Source organism: Columba livia, chromosome 5, assembly GCF_036013475.1.
Source record: "Columba livia isolate bColLiv1 breed racing homer chromosome 5, bColLiv1.pat.W.v2, whole genome shotgun sequence".
In the NCBI taxonomy this organism is placed as follows: Eukaryota; Metazoa; Chordata; class Aves; order Columbiformes; family Columbidae; genus Columba; species Columba livia.
The window spans coordinates 27,872,072-27,884,559 of NC_088606.1; the positions used below are offsets into that span (position 1 = coordinate 27,872,072).

General features: G+C 39.1%; 1 protein-coding gene across 4 annotated transcripts in view; it reads right to left on the reverse strand.

The window, feature by feature from the left end:
* The window catches only part of PRORP (protein only RNase P catalytic subunit), a 53,568-nt gene that overhangs the window by 40,736 nt on the left and 344 nt on the right, over positions 1-12,488 (reverse strand). For 2 of the 4 annotated variants that reach the window (XM_065064061.1, XM_065064063.1), the window contains exons 2-4: positions 10,783-12,171; positions 8,489-8,536; positions 3,040-3,172 (exon numbers count right to left, since the gene is read on the reverse strand). In XM_065064061.1, the coding sequence (XP_064920133.1) occupies positions 3,040-3,172; positions 8,489-8,536; positions 10,783-11,777 (1,176 nt within the window). In that variant the 5' untranslated portion in view covers positions 11,778-12,171. Of the gene's footprint in view, positions 1-3,039; positions 3,173-8,488; positions 8,537-10,782; positions 12,172-12,273; positions 12,413-12,488 lie in introns of those variants that run through there. The other 2 variants (XM_065064062.1, XM_005502316.3) reach the window with 2 other exon arrangements.

Genomic DNA, 12,488 nt, shown 5'->3' on the forward strand with positions numbered 1-12,488 from the left:
TGGGTTACTTCCTCTTCCCCCTCCAATCTCTTGTATTCTAGAAGAACACGTAAAATCCCTTCACACACTTAGCCCAGATCTAGTGTGGGGACTTTACATGCCCCCAAACCCATCTCTTCCTGCCTTCTTGCCAGCACATGCACATCTACCTTGTGCTTCCTTCCCCCTACACAGCAATCCTTACAGGCTTATCAGGCTATGAAATAGTTGTGAAGGGAATGAAATTACTGCATTTGCATATTTGAAAGCAACACCTGGAAGCAGCTATCACATCCAAGTTATCACAGCAAAAGCTGATTCTGCCTCACAGTATACCAATTAGATCGTCCTAGGCTCAGTGTCATAGCTACCAATTAAATGCAGACAGAGTAAACAGGCATCTGACTGAAAACATTATATAGACATCAGTACAAAAGGTGACAGTCTTTATACAATTGTTTCCTTTCTTCAGCAGCCTGCAAACTTGCAACTTGCTATATTAGATCATCATACGACATCCTAATGGACCTTTCGGTAGATGTGCACGAAGATCTGAATCAATGTCTATTTTTAGGATGTAACAGGTATTTCCTTTTCACAGATAATCAGTTTTATAGTTCATGCAAACCGTCTTTTCACTGTAGTTGTAAACAGTGTTCACTGCCATTCTGATGTACAACCCTAAGGTGTCTGAAGTTCTTTCCTAAAACTAATTACACAAAAGATTTTTTTTTTTTAAATCACAGCACAACAGACTACTTTTGGGGGATCCTTAACAAACCAAATCTTTGCTCCTAATTTTCTAATCTGATCATATTTAAGTAAGAGAAATAAAACCAAATAAAACAATGATGCTGTTGCAAAAGTAAGTCTAAGACTATTCCTCGGTGAAAAAAAAAATTCCAAATGCATTACATATTCAATTTGAAACATTGTCGGAAAAAAAAAATGTTTAGAGCTCAAAAAAACTCAAACTGTTTCCCTGAATAATAATTTCATTGCAAGAAACACAGATACACTAAAAAAAAAAAAACAACAAAACAACAAACTAGTTAGACGGAAAGAAGGAATAGAAAGCTAAATTGTTTTCTATTTGAATTGCGGCTACTACAAAAAAAGTGACTGACTGAAAAATGGAAACCCCCCCTCTCAGATGTACTTGCTTACATCCTATTTTCAGCCTCTTCACCTAGTTTCCCCTCTGGAAAACCCTGGCTGCAGGAGAAGTCACAGAGTCTGGCATGCCTAAAATGGGCAGCATCTTTTCCTCACCACATGTCTGCTTTCACAGCACAAAGGCAACTAAAAAGTCCCAAACTTATTTCTGGAAACATCTGACACATCATGACACTGTTTTGCCTCTACTCCCCCATCCATGTTCAAAATCCACCAGGGGAGCTGCACCACTGACAGTAAACACAGCGAGTTCATCTCTGTTCAGCCTCCTGGTGACAGCCTGACAACAGGGAACTGCAACAGGGTCAACCTGGAACCAGAAAGTTGGGTAGCCCCCAAACTGGGAAATGACACAATTTCAGCTATTGCAGGGACTAACAAAATCTACTGGCACGAAAACTTAAAATAGTGTATTGAGTCTTTGTTTCATTAGATTTCACTCATTTGATCAATCAGGTTCTCAAACAGGGGGAACATTATTTCCACCACTGCTCAGCTTGGGTGTGAATGTCCTGTTACCCAGAACTTCTCTTGGAGATCTCCCCACCTTTTCCTGCCACTGCTACTCTAGCGCATATACTTGACAAATTTTAAATTTTAGAGCCAGCAGTCACCACAGGGAACAGAAATGAAGCGTCATAGACTAGACAGTCAGCTGGTTAAGGAATTAAGTTTTGTTGCTGTTGTTGCTTTCTATATTAAACCAACCTCAACCATAATTTTCACAAACACTTTTACACAACAGACAGCATTAGTTGTACAGTGTGCAATCAAACACATCCTTCTCTTTATCTTGTAATATTATAGAACACCACTAATCATTAAAAACTTAAAATTATTACTACATTTTTAAGGATAATTTCATTCCCCTGTACAATTCACAGCTAGATCAGCTACAAGTCCTGAACTGAAGAGAAAAATCTGTTGAGATTAGATGTCTGAACAACAGGCTGCATGTACTACAAGTACTCCAAACACTGTTTTAAGCTGTTACACACACACAAGGTCTGTTTCTGCAGAAAGCCTGTAGAACTAAACCTAGTGTCCTCTTCCATATTGTCAGAACAGGTGCAGAACTGAGGTGCCAGCTGCAGCAAAATGCCACCAACACTCAGAAAGGCAAAGCACACCCATCCCGCACTGTGGTGTGGGCTCCATCTAGCGGAGGAAGCTCAGCTTCACCTGTGTTACTGCTGCATCACTGAGCTCCACACAAAACGGGTAAGAAACAGAACTGCAATATACTATAGTGTCTGGGAATTATGCCCTCTCATATGCTTACAGTGACCTTTGAAAAACCTGATACTCCTGATATCTACTATAATTATAAATATGAAAGCGCATCTTTGGTAATTGAGTCGTTGGTCGGTGGGCTGTGAAAGCTGACTGAGCAAAATTATAATTGGCTCTTTATTGTTTCTGGCAAGCAGCTTCCCAACTGAAAAAAATCAAATATTCAGCACATAAATGTAAGCTTCAGATATGATACTGAACATAAGATTATCACTAGGACTTCTATTTTTTTTCAGGCTCAAAGTACTAGATGTCTTATTTTGTCCTGGTTACTGGGTTTTATTCCGTATTTAAAACTTCCCTTTTGAAGGTTCAAAAGATTTCCATACCTTTTAAATGTTTTAATGTAAAAAAAAGTTCCATTTTATTTTTTTCAGTGTTCATTAACATGAAAATACATGAACAAGGACAATATGAAAGAGGTCAAGACTTAGGCCCATTTTATAAACACAACTGAAAAAGATACATAGGATAGCACAATATCTAATGTTTAAAGCAAAGAAAACGAGATCTGTGGTGTTTTCAAAGTACTTGAACATTGATTGTATATTACCCTCCAAGCCTATTAACCTGACAGAGTGCAAGACCTACCTGTGGGCTTGTCTTTCTGAAAGTGTCCGTTCCATGTATCACGTCCTTTATTATTCTTTCTCTGAGACATTTATATTCTTCTTCAGTGAGGTTACTGTCCTCCAACTGATGGTTGCAAACCGGGCACTGTCCACTGTAATAGCAAAGAAATGAGAAAATAAAAGGTTAAAGGCTTTCAAATATGAAATACCTTAAATTTTAGTAACTTACTGGGTATTTGTGGATGAGCACAGTTCTTTACAAGAACTCCAACACAGTACAATCATCAGAAAACTAGTTGTACTCTTTCTGAGATGCATCCAAAAACCTACTAAAGTCACTAGAAATATTTTTATGTGATTTAGTGAGATCAAGATCAAAGATTTAACCCTAGAGACGTTTGAGGATTTAGGACTAAAACTCTGCATGACAGCTAGGCCTTGAGAGATCAGAGTTCAGTTCCCAGCATTACCACAAATTTCCACAGCTGTAATATTTGGAAGTTTCCCTACTACACAGGAAAGTTGCCATGTATACATGCAGCCCAGATGTCAATGTGGGAAGGTGATGGAGTTGCACTGGCCTCGCCAGGATATATGAAGCAGCTATAGGCATACTAGCTGAAGCTAGCATGCAGGCCACTGAGCCTTGGTCTGGCTATAAATCCTTTCCAAAGTGTTACAACAAGAAAACGCACCAGTGCCATGCTCCACTATTGTGCCACTGACTGCTCCTACAAAAAAGCTAAGCTATCTTATCAAGGTTTAGAACAACCAAACTTGTCACAAGTGTAGGAATATCCAGAAGGAAAGAAGGGGTAACATAAATCTGCTGTGTGGTTGGGAAAGCAGATAATGAGCAAGAGTGCCTTCTTGCGCCACTTGTCTTTTGATATTGGACTTCCCTTCTTTCTAGGTTGTTTGTTCAGATCTCTCTACGGTGGACAAAGTGAACAGACTGAGAGGAGAATTTGACTAAACCAGAAACACTGTTTGCTTTGAAAGCCCTCAGCAATACTATGTCACACTGGCACTGAGTGTCTGTATGATGCCCACTTCCACCAGAGGTTTTCTAATATCAGGCTGACTGCACCCACACAGAAAGCAGCTTCACACTGCTATCTCCTGGCGACCAATCACTACTTGTTTCATTATTGCTAAGAAACTTTAATTCCTGCTTTGTAGCAGGGACTAAATATCATCACATGGATCTAGGAACGTGGATTGCTGCAGATGAAAAAGCTCTGCAGTTACATTCAACCAGAGCCAAAACCATCACTCCATCACGCACAGCAGTGTCAGTGATTGATTGCATGCAGCACCGCGACAGTTTCTTTTGTCATTCACGTTGTCCACTTTCCAGTACTCTTAGTTTCCCTGCAACAGGGCCAGCAGTTCTGGTTACCACTGTGGTTCTGCAAATCCCAAATATTACATTGTTTTGTCTCTGACACACACAAGAACACTCCACCGATTTCTCCGTGCATGTTTAATCCTAAAAGACCAAAGAGACCGAAAATCCACCTTAAAAGATTAGAGAATAGCACAATAGGGGATGTGAAAAAACAGACCACAGACTCTTTTAGTTTCCTCAAGAAAAGTGCTGGCATATCAGAGCAGAGCCTGAAAAATTTTCCAGAACAGCAAGAGTGAGGCAACGCTATAGAGAACACACAGACCCATGGCTAGCCAAGAGACTCAACTTTTTGTCTAACCAACATAGCGCTGCAAAAACTCCCAGCCCTGGGGAAGTCCATCAAAACAAACCACAATCAGAGAGCCTTGTCAACTGCTGTGAGTTGGGTTTTTGTTCCTACAGCCTGCTAGCACAGGACACAATTCCAAGATGTGAAACAAGACAGGCTTAACTTCCATGGCCACCTCTGGATTTTTGTACAGTCTCCCAGAACTATACCTTGAGAGAGAGAACAAGCATATTTTTTACTATCTAGCCTTTCTTTGTTGTTTCATGTCCCACAGTCATGACCTCTGCACTAACACATAGCCTGAAGGAAATAAAACTGGAACTGTCATTGCTTCCATGTCCCATATGTTAATTCTTCTCCTTACTACTTGTCTCTCCCGTTAGCCTCTATACACTAAACACATACCAACAAGATGCACAACTCCATACCTGTGGGCCCAGCACAAAACCAGCATGTAAGGTGAGGTAACAGTGGAGGACTGAGACAAAACAATCTGCATCTCAGTGCTTCAATTGTCAACTACATTGAGTCAACCTTTTACCCCCCCTCCCCCCCCAAAAAAAAAGTTTTGCAGTTGAAGTTTTGCAGATGAACTTTCTAAAGACAAACCAATGAGCTACAAATATACATAGACTTCATGTCCCACAATCTCATTTGTGCGTTAAAACTGGAAATTTGTCCAATTTCTTCTATGTGAAAAAGGGAAAAAGAAACAGTCAGATAGGACATTAATATACACTAAGAAAATCCAGTGTCAGTCATGCCTAGGTCCTCTTGAAAGTCCGTAAGCACTTCTTCCAGGAATATCAGATGTGAAATCCAGTTTACATCTTCATCACCAGACTGGATGCTCCAGCCATGGTACCAAGAAGATGAGCAGAATCTAGTAGCTTCTCCAGCAGGCACTAAAATCACGCTTAGTCTGAAGGGGTTTTTGGTTCTTCCTGGTTGACAAAACAATGACTTTTTTGCTGCTTGCTCCCACTTAAGCTTCTCTTACATGCAGTATATGCTGTTGATGTTTCACATTTTTCCTTTCTATCCTGCTCTGTTTAGAGGCCTATATTCACCCAGCTGGGCATAGTTTGAACTGAAGGAGTAACCATTCTTCTCTAAATCCATCCAAATACCTTATTTTCACAAGCACAATCTTGAAACTGATTTGTAGGGTTTGAGCTTTAGGTGTTACAATGGAATGAGTTATTCTCCCCTGGCTGTCTCCACAGAGAGATCCTAGATATGCCAAAGTTAAGTCACTGTAATTTTCTAAAACCATGGAAACCAGAAAGCTTAAATTCACCTAACAATTGATGTCTGGTATACATAATGCAGTCTTGGCTTATGGTCTGTGCATTAATTGCAATGCTGACAGTGTATTCACTGAATTGTAAGAAGTTACGCATGGAATCCCAACAATGGGCATTTATTGCTGCACATGAACAATATGCTCCAGCTGCTCAACCCACTGCAGGCTTAGCCTACATATTAATATAAGCAATGACACCAGCTGCTCATATAGTTGTGAAGCTACTGCTAAATACATCTAATTGCGTTAAGGAACTTCACAGTTTGGCAACAGAGAAGAAAGGCTTAATGAACTGTTATCTGACTATTTCAAAATCATTAGGCCTAAAGTTTAAGAACCTGTCCCACAGTTAACTTGGATCCTTCTGCAACTACTATGCTCAGATTACTTGAAAAAAAAAAACCTCCCCATACCCAAACAGATCAACCCACCCCAACCACCTATCAACAGCCAAAGCTCCTGAAGCCAGTTTCATCTTGTGAATTCTCAATTAGGGTTCCCAAAGGAAGCAGAGGCGAAGCAGGCAAAAGAAACACTCAGCATCTTGCAAGACTGGACCCTTAGTCTAACTGCTGCTGTTTCACAACCATACTTTTAAACTACTTGGCAATTTTTGTAACTCCTCATTGATCATTCCAGGATCTCATGCTGAGAAATTGCCAGACAGAAAGCTTTCACCTCTGTAGGATATATAGCTGTCCTTACAGCTACCTGACTGCTTAACTACTTTTTTGGGGGACTACTTTTTAAAGTTAGATTTGGAGCATCATGGCACCTACATATTAAACATGAAGTCAGACATACTACAGTAATTTGAACGCAGGTTCAAAAACCTTGAGCTGCAGCTTTCTAGAGCTGACCTTGGAAATCCAAAGCTTTTGTGAATCTTAAAGAAAAATGGTCAGCAAACCTCAAGGTTTGTTTGCAGAGGGTTCAAGTTTCTGTCACAGTTCAAGGAAACTAGGAGCTCAGCAGTAGAGGAAGAAGAAAATAACCAGGATATGAGCACCTCAGATGTAACTGCCAGTATTTAAATAAAGTCAGAATAACCTATTAATAAGTCTATTAAATTGTCAAGTTCTGTTTAGAAAAAAATAGTTCTTCTGGATTCTTTAACTCAAGACTCATTTTTTTAAGACAAGTTATGCTGACTGCAGAGATGAGTCTAGTAGCAATCATTACATGAGTTTCAGAGATACGTTAATTGTTTTTTACTCTCTTAAATCCTAATGATCTTTTCTGTCAGCAGCCATTTAATTTAAACATATCAAACTCTTATATTCTTTTTCTTTTCTTGAAACCATTTAAATTTTATTCAAATACTTATCCAAGTAGGCTATCTCAAACATGTTTATTTCAAAATAAAAAGTGTTGATACAGTTATCACAAAATAACTACCATATAGCACCTTGTCACCACTTTGTTCAGAGATTCTTAATCCATGATAAAATGTGAGGTGATCTAAATTAGCTTAGCTCTCAAGGTCTATAACAGAGTTCACAGACAGTAAGACAACAAGCTACCTCTTGACCAAGACAATCAACTTTGGAATTTCAAAACTCTAAAGGTCAAAAAAGGTTGTCTAGAATTTGGTGAATTATCATGATACAGTACAGTAACACACACACCCTCATACATAATAATAATTCACTTTACAGTGAACAAGCCCTACTGTTAGGATAGTGAGTTATGCTGTTCTTTCATGGGCTTCAAAAGCAGCAGACTCTACATGCGCTTTTACTCAGAGTATGCAACACAGTGTATTCTTAAAAATAACAAAAAAATACCCCAACATAATCCCCTGGAGACAGTCTTATAATTTATAATACATTTATAGTTGCCAAACTGCTACAAAAACACAGAACTAGGTTTCGATGAGAATAACATTTAAAGTAAGAATTTCCAAACATCAAGAAAACTGTGCTGTAACATAAACATGTGTCTGAGTTATCCCTGTGAAAATCTGACGTAAGAACAATTTTGTCTTCACTGAAAATCAAGTCTGAAGACAGAACCTTTCCATCTGTATAAACTAATTGCAGTATGTGAATAGTATCAGTTTTCAAGAAGATATCTACTTATATACCAAAGCTGTTCTGTTAAATATCCTGTTAATCTATGGTATTATAAACCCAACCAAAAAACTAAGTCTTTAATTCCTAAACAGTAAACAAATAGGACACCCAGTAAAGTAGCAGCTCTTACTTTTTCCTCTGTATTTTTCTGTCTTGGCTCTGATTAGCACAACTTCCTTCCAACTGTGTGTTTTGGGTCTTGTTTAATACACAAGTTGGAAACTGAAGTCTGGGAAATCATAGGTGCACAATAAAGGTTCATATCCTCAAGGATTAAAATATTTTCTGATATAAGGAAAGCTATTTTTTATATTTATGAAAGAAGAGTTTAAGCTAGAATAATCAAAGACAACTCCTCACTTTTAGAGAAAATGTTGGATTTACCTGTCTTTAATGTTGGTCAAGTGTCCTCTCCAGTTCCCTCCTGGTATGCTAATATGTACACAGGGAAAGATAAATAAAAACATTAGATTCTTACTTAACAATACCTGAATAAAATAAAGAAAAATTCTGTTTTGTCAACATTTAGAAATAAAAGACCAATCAATCATCTAGCATGCAATGAAATCATACAAAGATTCATATATAATTTAGCAACACCTGAAAATACTACATAAAGAACCAGTATCTAACATACAGAGAACTAACACTATCAACTTCCCCCGTTGATGTTATCCCCACATATTAAGAACCATACAAATAACCAGGCTGAACTGCCAATTTTTAAGTTGCTGCCCTATACATTCATAAAGCACCTCAGAATGCAGATGGGAAAGTAGGAATTAAGATTTCTATGCAGATGTCATCCCGAGAGATTAAGAACGATATGCTCGTGCCACAACGCTGCCTTGAGACTTTTTGACTCCACACCATCATCACCACCCCTACCACAGCCATCATCACACTGGTGTTAACACTCCTTTTTGCCCACAAGATCCAAAACAGAATAGGTTAAAGAGTAGAAATACCCATGCCAACACGCAACTGCAGAAATCTTTCCCTTTGCCTCTGTGTTTATTATCATCAGCTGCCACATGTCGTGGGCTTTGGAATAACTGTCCTGCTTCTGTTTCCTTTCCCATTTCTTATGCTGATTCACAGCAGTTCTTTAGTTTTCTTACAAAGACAATAGGCAACGGAAAATACTGTGATTCTTTGTTGCACACTCAGATCTCTTGATTTGATCTGGCTTTACTTACTACTAGAAGTCAGTGCTGAGCTACTCTTCAGAAAAAATATTTTTTAAAACTAAAACCTATTCAGTTACACTCATAGAGCTCACTTCTGTGCTTACTGTGCCATCAGTTTCCTTTGTCAGCAAAAGTTACCTCCCCATCTGCATCATTTTTGCAAGAATAACAGCACTACAAATTATCAGATTCTCTTTTTGGGAACTCCACATAAACTCCTTATTTATTTTCAACTATCAAGTTCAGCACTAACAATTGGAACAGACAGGTAAAACTGAGCATTTCCTACACGTTCACAGATAAAATTCCAGAAGGGGTAACCGATCATCTAGTTTCACTCTAATATGGACTTTGTTTCTTCTTCATGTTTGGAACACTACTTCCTTTAGCAAAACACTCAACCCTGATATGAATCTACCACAATCTTTCATTAATTGTTTTAACAGTTCAATATAGCATTAAAGACACAAACAGGAGTTTATCTAGCTTCAGCCTTCAGCCCTGGTTTGCCACTCTATACAGACAATATATAGATTTTCAACATACTGACTGGCTCTGCAGTCTCCTTGCCTTTTTATTTCATTGCATTTCCTGCACATGCAGCACACACCTGCAAATCCTTCTCTACTCACTGGGAAAATAGGACCCCTCAATAGATTTTCACCCACTAAACCTGTTCATTTCAATTGAAGCCTACTCTGTTCCCTAGATGTTCCCAGGAAAGAAAATAGCTAGGGGACAGCAGTATAAACCATTCAAATAACGGTAGTGCATTTCCACAGCCATATTTTCCACCCAGGAAGACTAACTGGTAAAGTGGCTGTGTAGCTCACATCAACCAAAGCCAACAGTTGAAAAAAAAAAAGTCATAGATGGGCTCGCACACAACGGCATGACAAATATGCAATGGGCTCGGGTGAACTACGCTGTGCCTGTGCAGCGTAATGAGTTGTAATTTGTGGAGTCTGACCATCGCTAGTCGTGAAAACAAACCGTGTGGCCTGCTCAATATTGTGGTAAAACAAAGAGCCTCCTATGAAGATTATTCTTCTCCTATTATTCTATACAAAGCGACACTTAGTCTCCACTTAACCTATGCTAAATTTGCCACCTCTAATCTTCAAATAACTCACTACTTCTACACTCTGGTAGATCACAGGTAAAACCACCACAGCTGTCAATATCCCTTATGTATCAACATCAGAAAGGGATGAAGACAGGTACTTTGGACAGCCATGACCCTTCACAATTTCCTACTTTCTGTACCAAGGAATAGTATTTAACAGGTAAAATCTTTCAAGATAAGGTTAAGCCAGTAACAATTTTACACTAATTTTGGAGCAAAAAGAAAATGCATCTTTTCATGACAATGAAAATGGAAAAGCAACAACCACAATGACATGTTGAGGGATCTCATTAGACTTGATCTGTGGAATAAACTGAATCCCATCTTCATGAACTAGAGCTTGGTATTGAAACATTATTTACCTTTCAAACCATAGCTTTATACTCCATATAAATGTTTTATGAGGGTATATTTGGTTCTCTCTCAAATATAACAGGATACCAAAGAGCTGGTTTTGTAGCTCAGCACCTTTCATACCCCTGCTGAAGTCAAAAAAGCCCTGCAGGACATCCAAGGTTGGGACCAAATCCTCAGCCAACATTTCACAGTAAAGTTGAAATGCGAGGTTCATTTCTTGGTGACGGCTGGCTGCTTTGATGCAGGACTCATAGCTTCCCCGTGAGGGAATCATAAGCTGTTTTACTTCTTCCAAAAGAGTCAAGGCCATTCTCCATTGATCTGAGTTACTCAGCCCCTTGATAAGAAGGCTGTAAGCCCCACTTTCTAAAACCTTAAATCTGGTTTTCATTATATCATACACATCATGAATTTCTGAGGTCTGCCCCTGCTGGACACACAATGCCAGATATTTGATCAATAAATGATATGCAATGTCACCATCACTCTTTGCCACATGGGTCAGCAATGACTTAGCCACATCAATAGGGCTGTTGCACCTGATCATACTGTTTAACATCACTTCTTCAAATATTTCAGGTGACTGAAAGCTTTCCTTCAGTCTGTTCCATTCCGCAGCCTGCAATGGTTTTTCTGGAGGCTGCACATTGGTAAACCTATGCCTTGACAGAACTTGACTCAACCGTTTTTTTGGAGCTCCAACAGAGGAAGAAAAGTAGAGTTTCCCTTCAGGTATTTCTCTGTTCTCATTCCATCCTTTTTCTTCTTCATAATCAATTTCAGACCTTTTCTTGGTAGGAAAGACACCAGTTCCTTTGGAATCCACTGGTAATGCAGTGCTGAAAGATGTCATAACATGGAAATAGTTAACCTTTTCCCTGTTGGAGAAGTTGACAAAGCCAGCAAACAGTTGCTGGCATCTTGAAACAGGCCAGAACATACGACATTTCCGTAGCAAAGCCTGAAAAAACAGTTGACTAGTTTGAGAAAAAAGTGCCATCACCAGAAGAAATTATCTATTAGCTCACTGTATCTAACAAAGCTATAAAATGGAAAATGCAGTTTGCATGGGTGTGTTTATAATAAAAGGCCAGGGGCTGTTGAACTGTATAAGCTTCAGTTTCAAAATGCTTGTTCTTTGACCCTTTTCTGCCTTTTACGAAAATAAAGAACTGTAAAATCTTTTCCCACAAAACTCAGTCTCTTAGACTGTGAGAACATTCATCCAAAGTGAGGGAATCTTTTCCTCTAGAGAAGACGCTTTGCAGGTTTGCAGTTTATAATTTCTGTTTGATGGTTACTGTAAAGATCAGTACAGGCAGCTCTGATGCAGCTAGGCAAAACGCACAGGTTGTTTTCTTCCTGCTTTTATTCAAGTTGAGTCTGAAGGTTTCCTAGAAATAAAAATTAAAAATTATACCACAACATCATGAACTGCTCCGTGCTTTCCTGTCATATTTACACTTGCAAGCTAGCAAACACAAGGTTCAAGGTACCTCGACAATTTCCCGTCAGGAATCCCAACACTGATCCCTCAGGCGGCCCCAGCACGGGATTCCCTCGCACCTTTCAACCTGTGACAAACTTCTGTTCGTCGATCTCCCCAACCGTAAATCCTTGGTGGCGCCCCTGCCGAAGAGGCAGAGCCACACCATTGGCACAGTTACAGTGAAACCCACGTGCGCGTTAGGTTATAAAGGTAAACACGGGA